Source organism: Garra rufa, chromosome 9 (genome assembly GCF_049309525.1).
Source record: "Garra rufa chromosome 9, GarRuf1.0, whole genome shotgun sequence".
Classification (NCBI taxonomy): Eukaryota; Metazoa; Chordata; class Actinopteri; order Cypriniformes; family Cyprinidae; genus Garra; species Garra rufa.
This window is the reverse complement of record NC_133369.1, coordinates 43,214,408-43,226,103: the sequence shown is the minus strand read 5'-3', so window position 1 is coordinate 43,226,103 and position 11,696 is coordinate 43,214,408. Positions and strand designations below refer to the sequence as shown.

Genomic DNA, 11,696 nt, shown 5'->3' with positions numbered 1-11,696 from the left:
TGTCAATCAAATTGTTAATTAGATATTCACATTTATGTTAATATAAACCTACTTTTGTGAACCATTCCTAGGTTTTTCACTTAATCTGGAAAAAAAAACACTGCAGTACAATTTTAGACTCTCTAGGTCAATAATTATTAAAAAAAATGTTGAAATGTACTCTTTGGGAAGCTATAATGGGGTCGTTTAAGAGGGGCCTGTCTAAATGTACCCAAAATCTTATAAAGCCTAAAGGAAAACTCAAAACTTCACAAATCTGCAAAGTTTTAGGAGATCAGACCACAGCTGGCGCTGTAACAGTCCATAACCATTCAAAAAACATATCATTTCTAAGGTAAATTAACTGGATTTGCTTTTTTAAATCATTGATTTAGGTGGTTACAGTCGTGTATTTTTTCATGTGATGAAATGCTTTAAAACCCAGGTAATCACTGCTTGCAGCTGTATTTTTGTTTGCTTTTGGGTTCCAGTAACATACATGGACTGCAAACTGTGACAGCAGACTTGGACCAGATGGACATTTTCATAGGTTGTGGCACTTCAGAGCTCCAGTGTTGATCTTATTGTACACAATGTGAAAGATAAAACATATTTGAGTGTGCTGTGATTAACTGATAGCATTTAAATGATCATTTCAATAAGCAAATTTAGAGCAAGCAAGTGGAAGAAACAGCCACTGACAGACAATGACGGTAACAAACAGTTTTTTTATTCTGTTTGCTGAAAAATAGACATGTTCCAAGAATAAGAACAGCTCCAATACCTTCTGTCTCCTCGAGAACGGACGTACAAACCAAACCAGAAGCTTTGACATTTTGAGACAATTACCAGCATTTTGATCGACACACCTCTGAAAACACATCCATATATGTCAGTTTAAACAAGAAGAATTGATTCTTGAAGCAGCTTATATACGGTATACTATAAATGTAATATTTTTAGACTTAATTTAGGCCTGTCGGAAAGATTACTAAATATTCTGTGATTGGTGCGAGAAGTTTATTAGCAAGCCTTGTCTTTTTCAATCAGCTGAATGCATATGCAATATGTTCAATGATAATTCATAATCAATAAATAACACAAAAGATTACGCTCAGAAGCGACAGTGATGATTTTTCATTCTTATCAACCTTCTTGTACAATGTTTCATTGAATTGTGATCATGCAACATTTGCGCTAATCAAAGTAAAAATAATAATAATAATAATAAGCAAATAATTAAGTGGCACAAATACTTATAGAGAAACTTTGGAGACAAAAGCACTGTGACTCTACCATGAAGCAAAAGAGAAAGACAAAACAAGACAAGCAGACAGAAAGAAAAAGTGGCGTTATCTCCTGCAGAATATCAGCGTATGGAAAATCCTAATGGGCTCCGCTGCGATGAGTGTAATTACCTACAGACAGTGACTGCGCTTAATGTCCTCTTGAGAAAACCGAGGCTGGAGCAAGAATGATGTGCAACACAACGAGAGGATATTACATAATCCCACGGGCGCAGCTTAACCGTAATCTATTTTCACTCCTTGATATCGCAGACGGTGATGTATCTGAGTATAACGGATGCACGGTATTGAGATGTGTGAAATTGTGGCTTGGAACGCATTGCATTCTGTCAACTAACTATTGATTGACTGTAGCAATAGAGCGTGAAACGTTCGCTAGGAGAGATACGGAGAAAAATTGCACCTTAGGTGACTGCAATGAACCAACCTGCTGGTTTCTGAATGAGCAATGACAAATCATTGTAGTTTCTGTTGACAATGTTAGTAAGACAGCCGTGATGAATTAGCCGCTAACCTCCGTTCTGCTTGTTTATGAGTTTTACAGAGTGACTTTTCTCATGATTTCTCACGATGGAAATTGCGATTACGCTGAAAGGCTGTGAAGGGCTGTGTTGGGGTTCATTGTAATAGAGAAACTATTCTTGCTTATTCGAGATTAATATGCACATGCCTTGACGCCTCTGAAGAATATGTTGCTCTTTGGAACAGCTGCCTAAAGGTGTTCTGGTTCCTAGCCGTAGCACGCGAGTATATTTGTGCTGTATGTCTTTATTCAGGAGCACCAGTGATGATCGACGGGTTACGCTTACGTTAATCACCATAAATACTCTCGGTGCTCTTGCTCAATATAGACGAATGATATGCGCCAGAGAAAGTGCAGTGTTATCTACCTCTACTGTTCCCGGAACGGTTGTTTAGTTTTGGACGAAACCATCGGACGTTTAACGGGCGGTTTGGGTGGCGAGAGGTCAGGTTTCCGCTCCGGGCTGGACGCTCTGTACTTTGGAGAGCGTGACGGGCACCTTGCCCTCTCCCGGAGTGGGGGCGCGGGTGACGGGCTGAACGGAGGCCTGGATCTCAGCGAGCCGCTCTTTGAAGCGTTGCTGCAGACGGAGCTCTTCTTTGGAGCTGCCCTGAGAGCAGGCGGCCAGCAGTAGCCCCACCGCCATCCCGCTGCCGCCCACACAGAACAGCACGGCGCCGGCCAGCTTGCAGGCGTCCAGGGCCCGGTTGAAGCGCACCGCACGGCCATCCACAAACAGCAGCTCGTCTTCTCCGAACGCTTCCAGTCGAGGCGGCGTGGCGTAGCCCACCAGCAGAACGGACAACCCCGCTACCAGAATCAGTGCACCCAGTGCGAGACAGACCTGATGGAGAGATGGCTTTAGCAGGATGACAGTAGTGATGCACAGGTTCATTTATGACTCCATCCCCTCACTGACCCGAAGACTCAACTAGACAAAAATAAGAATTTCTGATCTAATTGTAGAGATATTTAAATTATAATCAATACCTGTAAACTCTGAACCAGTGAAAGGTGATAGAGAGGTATTTTCTTCAAAAAAAAAAAAAAAATCCCTGGAATTAGCAATTGAAATCACAAAATGTTAGACTAGAACTACATGTTGTTTAGGTCACTAAACTCTAAAATGACTGCGATTTACAGAACTTAACAGTTCAAATAATACAATTTTGACAAACGTTTTGTAAATTTAAAAACCTTACATTTCAGCCTAATAAATGATTGTGTACACTTAATATGATTGATCTGAACAAAAACAGCAGACAAGCAGAAATACAGCGGTTACACCTGGACACAAAGCAGCGCTGCACTTATAAAACATCATATGGAGGTAAAAATCAAAATAAAATGTCCCTAAAGCTTTTCTGAAAACAGTCATTTCCCTTCAGATACACATTCATATATAACCATCATAATGTCAATGGTGTATTTCAATGAGTTTGCAGGTAAGATAATCAGGATTATTGTGAAAGCCCCGCCCACTGATTCTACTTTGCTACCTGTTTACTTTGCTACCTGACTCTACATCACTGCCTGTTTAGCCCCGCCCACCGGTTTTGTGTCACTGCCTGTTTAGCCCCGCCCACAGATTCTACATCACTGCCTGTTTAGCCCCGCCCACCGGTTTTGTGTCATTGCCTGTTTAGCCCCGCCCACAGATTCTACATCACTGCCTGTTTAGCCCCGCCCACCGGTTTTGTGTCATTGCCTGTTTAGCCCCGCCCACAGACTCTACATCACTGCCTGTTTAGCCCCGCCCACCGGTTTTGTGTCATTGCCTGTTTAGCCCCGCCCACAGACTCTACATCACTGCCTGTTTAGCCCCGCCCACCGGTTTTGTGTCATTGCCTGTTTAGCCCCGCCCACAGATTCTACATCACTGCCTGTTTAGCCCCGCCCACCTGATTTGCACATGTAGTGTTAATAACGAGAAAGGCAAACGCAGGTCTACGCAGAAACCAAACAATAAAGACGGCTCCAAAGACAACAGACTCAGTGAGTTTCCTTGAACTTTAAAAGCAGTTTCAACTGAAAAACAAATTGTCTAGATTGTCTGGTTTTAAACAACTGCTGAAAGACAAAACTATTACACATTATTGTCCTGTTTAAATACTGTGAAGTTGCTTTGACACAATCTGTATTGGTAAAAGCGCTATATAAATAAAGGTGACTTGACTTGACTTGACAAAATAGCAATTGAAAAAATACAATTTGATTTATAGCCCAGACAGTGTTTGTCTGTCTTTACACAAAACTGGAGTCCATCAGGTTAATACAGTCCTTTTGAAGAGGAAGCAGGTTTGTTATTGGCTGCACATATTGCTAAAGTCTGCTGTGTTTCCTGTTAGGTCAGTCATGAACTGAAATTAACCGCATGTTCTTCCCATATCAGCCTGTTATGGTATCACGTATTTCACAACAAACTGTGATTGGTTGTTTTACATATCAAAATGTCAATGTCAGATCATGATCAGAATGAGTTTCAAAGTAAACCACATTTTATTCTTCAGTCAGAAGTCTTATGCTACATATGAAGGCCAATTCATGGTCTGCATCTGTCAGTGCGGTGTGAATTGGCCTTAAGACTACATGAGTGTCATTATTATTATTATTAACTAAAACTACTAAAACATTTTGTTTATTAAAATTAAGCTTAAATAAAATATAAATATTAGATGAAAAACTTTAAATGAAAATTAGAAATGTTGTCTTGGAAGTTGAAGCACTAAAATAACTGTAAAAAAATGAATTAATTGAAACTGAAATAAAAATATCTTAATCCTAAATATGAATATATTTTAATAAAATAAAATAGCAGAAATAGCAGATGCACGAACTTGGCCGTCCATCACAGCAGCTCACCTTCCAGAGCACAGAGCTCCAGCGACTCGGCGATCTCTGTGTCTGAAAATCTTCATCGCGCTCCCAGATGGAAGCAGTGCACTCCTCATAGAACTGGTGCAGGTAGGAACGCACCCCGTAACCCTGGTGACCGCTGCTGAGGGCGCCTTGGCTCTGCTCAGCGTAATCCGACCCACAGATCTCTGAGCAGGAAGTCATGCTTCACATCTGCACACAAACACAATTCAATCTCACTTTAATTTACCATCCATGAAAGTCTATGTGCATTATTTCATTACATTTTTTTTCTTCTTATTAGGCTATTATTTAATCAAATTACAAAAATTAAACAAACCAATAAAGAAATAAAAGTATATTTTATATTAACCTGTTTAATCCCAGACATGAAAATAGCCAAATTTGTCATTAGTAACCCTTTGAAATAATCAATAATTATTTTTTTGGATTTTTTTTAAAAAGCTGTGTAAAAAAAATGCGTGGGATAATGTGTATCCCGAATTAACATATTTCTGAAGTCATACAATTGGTTATATATCTTAGCCTAGCTATTTTAAACTGTTTAATCACATTATAGGGTTACTGCTACAGTATGCACAAAACCCCCTTATACAACACTGAAAAGAATACTGAGATGAAAGACAAAAAAATATAATCATCAATGTATTTCAAAAGTGTTACTTTATTGTAACATATATCATCAAATTGTTATATTAGTGCTACCAGTATTGCAACATCAATATTGTAACTTATTTGTAACATTTGAACTTTTGATTCAGTGCAATATTTAGTCATTGCAACATTTGAGTGCAATCTTCTCTAACAACTGCATTGGATTTATATCGTAGACATAAGTTCACTGTTATCCCACCGTCAACATGTTTATATATATTTATACTACATATTTATATATTAATACTAGACACCTTAGAGATGATGTGCACCAAAAATCTGTATGTTAACATACTTTAGCCTTATGTTTTGGAGCTTTGATGCAGTCATTATCATCTCATGGTGCAAACAGGAAATAAACTGCTCTGGTCATGTGACAATTTGCACTAATCATGTGAAACTGCACTTTTTAATTGAGACCCTTTATTTGTTTCCATATTTGCAGGACGTGCACTGAAACATCAGTCAGTAGAGCTTTCACAAGCAATCACAATTGTGTAATATTCTGTTTCATCTGCAGACAGAAAACAACTGAAACATAATGGTCAGGCAACAAACAATCTAAACAAACATTTTCAAATGGCAAGTAGTTTTAATAGATTTCCACTGGTCCCCTGAAATTGAGAATCAGTTTATGAAAGGTTTACTTATGGAGAAAAATATTTTAACTTTGAAAAAATGTCCAGCCTAGGCATCACACACATCCTACAGCTGCACTGAATGACAGCGGGTCTGATGACGGCTGGATGTGTTCAAACACCGTACGGTTTCCAGCGTGAGCTGCTGCTGGGCTTCAGATATGAGTCTGTGAAGAGGGTTTGCGTGATGAGAGCAGGAGGGGAAATGAGTCTGTAATGAAATCACGGATCAGCGTGTACCTGCTGAAGCTCATGAGGAAATGACTCAGCTGTCCTTCAGCATATCAATGAGCCTCTCTCTGCAGTGCTATAGCAGTGTGTTTGTTTGGATTCTTGGGCTCATGTTGTAATTAAAGTGATGGCATGCAGAGATACAGAAAATGAAGCTGTGTCCAATGACATCACTTAAAGGAGAAGTTCACTTCCAGAACAAAAAATAACAGGTAATGTACTCACAAGAACCTTCTTTCGCCACAAAGAACCATTTATGAAACAGAAAGGTTCTTCAGATGTTAAAGGTGCCGAATTGGTTGATTATCTGATCGTGCTCCTCCCGAACCTTGTTAATAAAACATCATATAGTGGACTTCTATGGTGCCCCGAGTTTGAACTTCCAAAATGCAGTTTAAAAGTGGCTTCAAATGATCCCAAATGCATTTGTAAACGTTCCCAGCCGAGGAAGAAGGGTTTTATCTAGCAAAACAATGTCTTGTCTTGCTCTGCCTGAACTCTGTTGTTTTCTGGTTCAAGACAGATCCATCCATCTTATTTTCTCCCTTAACTTCAAAAATCATTTCAAAATCATCCTACATCGCTGCAGAAGTACCAACCCAGCGACAAAGATAAAACAGCCTTAACAAAAAAGGTGATGTAGGATGATTTTGAAGTTGAGGGAGAAAAGTTAAGTGCCTTAAACTGGAAAAACAGAGCTCATGCAGAGCAAGACAAGATGAGCATTTGATGGTAAAAAGTATATGAATTGTAATTAAAAAATAAATACATAACCAATTGTTTGCTAGATAAGACCTTTCTTCCTCGGCTGGGATCATTTAGAGCTCTTTGAAGCTGCATTTAAACTGCATTTGGGAAGTTCAAACTCAGGGGCACCATAGAAGTCCACTATATGGAGAGAAATCCTGAAATATTTTCCTTTAAAAAACATAATTTCTTTACGACTGAAGAAAGAAAGACATGAACATCTTGGATGACAAGGGGTGAATACGTTATCTGTAAATATTTGTTCTGGAAGTGAACTTCTCCTTTAACATGTTAGTTTATAGTGTGTGTTCGACTTCATTCTGTAAGGATTTTTTAAAAAGTTATTTTTCGCACCATGAACCAAATCAATCAGCTGCAAGGAGAATCACAACATTACAAACTCCGATTTGAAGCACACACACACACACACACACACAAAAAAAAACTTTTAGAAAATCAGACAAAAACACAAAGATACAAGACTGTGAACTTAACATCTCTAGTGAGGGTAAGAAATATAAAACTATTGGTTTAAAATATTGATTATATCTATATAAACAATATACTTTGCATTTATTGCAAAATATGCAAATCTATATAAAAATTGGTACTTTGTGTCTGAAATTGAATACTTGCCTACTATATCATATGCAAAAAACAGTATGCGAGATGAGTAGTATGTCCGAATTTATAGAATACGAAAAACAGCAGGCAAAAAGTCCCCGGATGAATGACTATCCAGTGAGATTCTGAAGTGTGCATTCAATGGACACCTTACTATCCCATGAGGCCACAGGAGAGGATTTACACAGCGGATTTAGTACATCCACGTTTCATGCATGAACTGTCACAAAGTACACTGAAATTCAGTTGTAGTTCCCACTTAGTATGTCATTTCTAGATACAGTGGTACATGGAAATGGGCGGAGCTAAAGAGTTATTCTGACATGTAGTGATTCTCTGATTGGTGGAGATCACAGAATCATAATTTCTCATTAGGAATTTTGCTGTTAAACACAATTCTAAAAAAAACTACGTTGAAATAATGCAAACAGATGGCTTTAACAAAGCAGGTATCATCCATTAACAACCTTGTATTTCACAGTAGGTCTATAACACATACAGTGCGTTGCAAAAGTTTTCATACCCCTTAGTTTTTTTCACGTTTTGTTGCAGCATTATGTTAAACTGCTTTAAATTACTTTTTTTTTTCCCACATCAATCTACATCTCATACTCCATAATGGCAAAGCAAAAAATAGGTTTTTAACATTTGTGCAAATTCATTAGAAATAAAAAACTGAAAAGATCCCGTTGCATAAGTATTCGTACCCTTTTCTGGGACACTCAAAATGTATCTCAGGAGCATTCATATTGCTTCTAGATGTTCCTACACTTGGAGTGGAGTTAAACTGTGGCAAATTCATTTGAATGAGTCTGATTTAGAAAGACACACACCTCTCAGAAAAGGTCTAACAGCTGAAAATGCATATCAGAGCAAAAACCAAGATAACTGCCTGTAGAGCTCAGTGACAGACTTGCGTTAAGGCGATGATCTAGAGAAGAGTTCAGAAACAAAAGGTTGACAGAAGCATTCTCCATAATGGAAGACGATTGGAACAACTAGGACTCTAGAAAATGTCCAAGCTGACAGAGATGGAGAGGTGAAAAGGTGAGGCAAAGAATGGCAGATAATTGCCAAATGCAGATGTGCAAAGATGCTCACATCAGACCCAAAAAGACTTGAGGCTGTAAAGCTGCTTCAACTATGGACTGAGATAAGGGTATGAATACTTTTGCAATGTACTTATTTCAGTGTTTTATTTGTAATACATTTGTAAAATTAGCAAATCTGGTTTGTGCTTTGTCATTATTATGGTGTATGGTAGGGTTGTCACGATACCATAAAAATTACTTCGATACTATACCAGCTGAAGTATCACGATACCAAGTAGTATCGCGATACCATGCAGTATTTTGTTCAGTTAAAATTCTATTCTACAAAATGAATCAAAATTTCATAAATGAAAAGATTTTTTCTCTAAATATTTCATTAATGTGAATGAATGACTGGCTATTGTTTTCCACGAAATCATGTCAACATAACTCATCTTAGCAATGCGCAGAAGCTGCATGAAGTGACATTTAGATGTGGTATTTATATATTTAGACTTTATTTATAATTGCATAAATTATAGATTAAAGATGAATGTTTTAAATACAAAACACTGAATGTAGAAATATTATGGTAAAGAATGTAATATGATGAGAAACTTAAAACCGCCAGCAGGTGGCAGCAGTGTTTGTGATTGAATCACTGAGTCGTTCAAACGATTCTTTCAAAACGGCTGAATCATTCAGGAGTGAATCAAATGTTTTTATGAATGGCTTAGTGATTCAGTGAATCAATGATTCGCCCAACCAACGCGGATATGGATTTGAACACAGAAACGAAACAAAAACATCTTACTGAACTGCCAGGAGCATTTTTGCTTGCATATCTTGAAAGTAAGCAGCTTATATATTAAAACATATTATATATATTTTTTATATTATAAATTAATGATTAATAAGAACAAAGTGGAAAGCAGTTAATATGTTAATGAATGGAATTGCATTCGTGTCGTGATCAACGATCATTCCAGAAACGAATTATTTCACCTGTTCTAAAAGTGGGCAAAGGAATGAAAATACGAAAAAACTTTAAATATGTTGAATAAGTGATTCTTGAACTGTTATTTTTTTAAATAACATCAGACGGTCTGAATCAGGTCTCTTCTGATAAACTGCAGCGTGAACAAGGACGTGCGCGTGCACCTTCTCATTTCAAACTGAACTGAAGCGTCGGGAAACACTGAATACCATAAAGCGTAGACACAGCCTGTAATACACAAAGCACAGCAGAAAGACATTTTGGTGTGCTGGCGTGCATGTTCAAATGAACGTTTTAAACAGTGTTCCTGCCGTGCATACAGCATATCTTACGGTCCTACCGTGTGGACGATACTACCGTTTCAAAAATGCAATGGCACCGCGGGTATTTTTAAGCTTTAGTATCGCGATACTACCGTAGTACCGGTATACCGTGCAACCCTAGTGTATGGAGTGTAAATTGATGTGGGGAAAAACTAATTTAAAGCAGTTTAACATAATGCTGCAACAAAATGTGAAAAAAATGAAGGGGTGTGAATACTTTTGCAAGACGCTGTAAGTTATCATACAAAATGAATTGCTCTATGTAGAAAATTAATTTTCAATTTACAAATGCTAATAGCTCTCATGAATTTTGAAAAGTCTTATCTTTTTAAAGTCTGTATGAAGCTCTGAGGTTGTATCGAGCACGTCACAGATGACGTCATCCCGAGATCTTGGTGTCATCTGATGTTCTGCACATCTGAGACACTCTGTACCCCACAGTCCTCTCATTAGAGATGTGCAGTGACACGATGGAAGTCTGTTTATAGCAGCACTGCGTCAACGAATGTTTAATAACACAGTGTCGTTCTTATTCAACAATAGCAGCATTTTATACATTCCATGATCGACACATGAGCAGATTGATCCAGCAGTCACAGTATTACTCATCAAACAACACGTCCTTCTAAACAGCGTTTAGACACAACGATCAATTATCTACGACATCGAAAGGCTTCGACAGATCAGGGTTTGGAGTATAAATGCATAAAAGTGAATACCTGTCATAACCGGGCTGGAGCAGCTCTTCTTCACTCCGCACAGCAGACGATGCGCTCGACTCACAGCGACGCACTGCGCATGCGCCACAGCCTCAGAGAACAGAGAGAGGTGGGAGTCTGTCCTGATCAGATGCTTCTCTGAGTCACCTGGAGAAGAGAAGGGTGTGATGCGTGTTAATAAAATGCGCTGTCCTTCCTCATATGTTCCTCACCTGTGGTCAAATGAATGCTGTAGCATCCCGCCAATTATATAGGTTTTGATGAATAGACCACAAGTCCTATTAAACATCCAGAATAACTAGATTATTTTCGTTCTGTGGTTTCATAAAGAGTCACACTAGAATCAACAACTGAACTGTGTGCTTTGTAATTGCCAGACCGTTTGTAAAGGTTGTTTATGTAATAAAATATTTGCATGTAAATATGCCTTTTCTGATTAACATTTTCAATTTAACAAGCGAACTCTTAACATTAGGGCTCTCTATGAAGCATGAGATGATGTATTTGGTGTATGAGCAAAATGTCACATTAATGGCATTTGTAACTGGTGATATATAAAAAAATCATATTAATTTTGCAGAAAGTACAATGCAAAAAAAAAAAAAAAAAATACATGCTTAAAAATATTTCAAAACACTCTTTGTGTGTAATTTAACCCTTGTCCATTCAAAAAAAAGTTACACATAAGGTGCAAAATGGACAAAAACTGTCATAAAAATATGATTTATTAATATTTTTTTCCACTTTTACTGATGCCAATTTTTTAACCAGCATCTGTTCTATCCATAGATACCAAACATTCATTCATTTCAGAGTTGTAACCTTTTAAATGCTGGTTTGTTTGCATAATGCCACTGGTGTTTTTTTTTATTTTTTTTATACTAAATGCTGAGCAGATTTTTTTCTTGTGTCAGTGAAGAACAATATTTATATTTTTATGTAGTGTCAGATTTAAAAAAAAAAAAGAAAAAAAAAAAAAAGAAAAAAATGGCACAATCTAGTAAAAAATGGGACAATTTAACTTGCCGACAGAATGAATGCCTATT

General features: G+C 37.6%; 1 protein-coding gene across 1 annotated transcript; it reads right to left on the bottom strand.

The window, feature by feature from the left end:
* Positions 1 to 687: 687 nt before the first annotated feature.
* On the bottom strand, positions 688 to 10,760 carry nrsn1 (neurensin 1). The gene is made up of 3 exons (XM_073847409.1): positions 10,651 to 10,760; positions 4,672 to 4,878; positions 688 to 2,653 (listed from the first exon to the last, which is right to left on the bottom strand). The coding sequence occupies exons 2-3, from the start codon at positions 4,867 to 4,869 to the stop codon at positions 2,255 to 2,257; spliced, it is 597 nt and encodes a 198-aa protein (XP_073703510.1). The 5' UTR covers positions 4,870 to 4,878; positions 10,651 to 10,760; the 3' UTR covers positions 688 to 2,254.
* Between the last annotated feature and the right edge of the window lie 936 nt (positions 10,761 to 11,696).

Coding starts and splice junctions, on each gene's coding strand:
- nrsn1 (XM_073847409.1), bottom strand. CDS start 4,869: ATGACTTCCTGCTCAGAGATCTGTGGGTCGGATTACGCTGAGCAGAGC. Junction 2,654..4,671: donor GGAGCTCTGTGCTCTGGAAG/GTGAGCTGCTGT, acceptor TCTCTCCATCAG/GTCTGTCTCGCACTGGGTGC.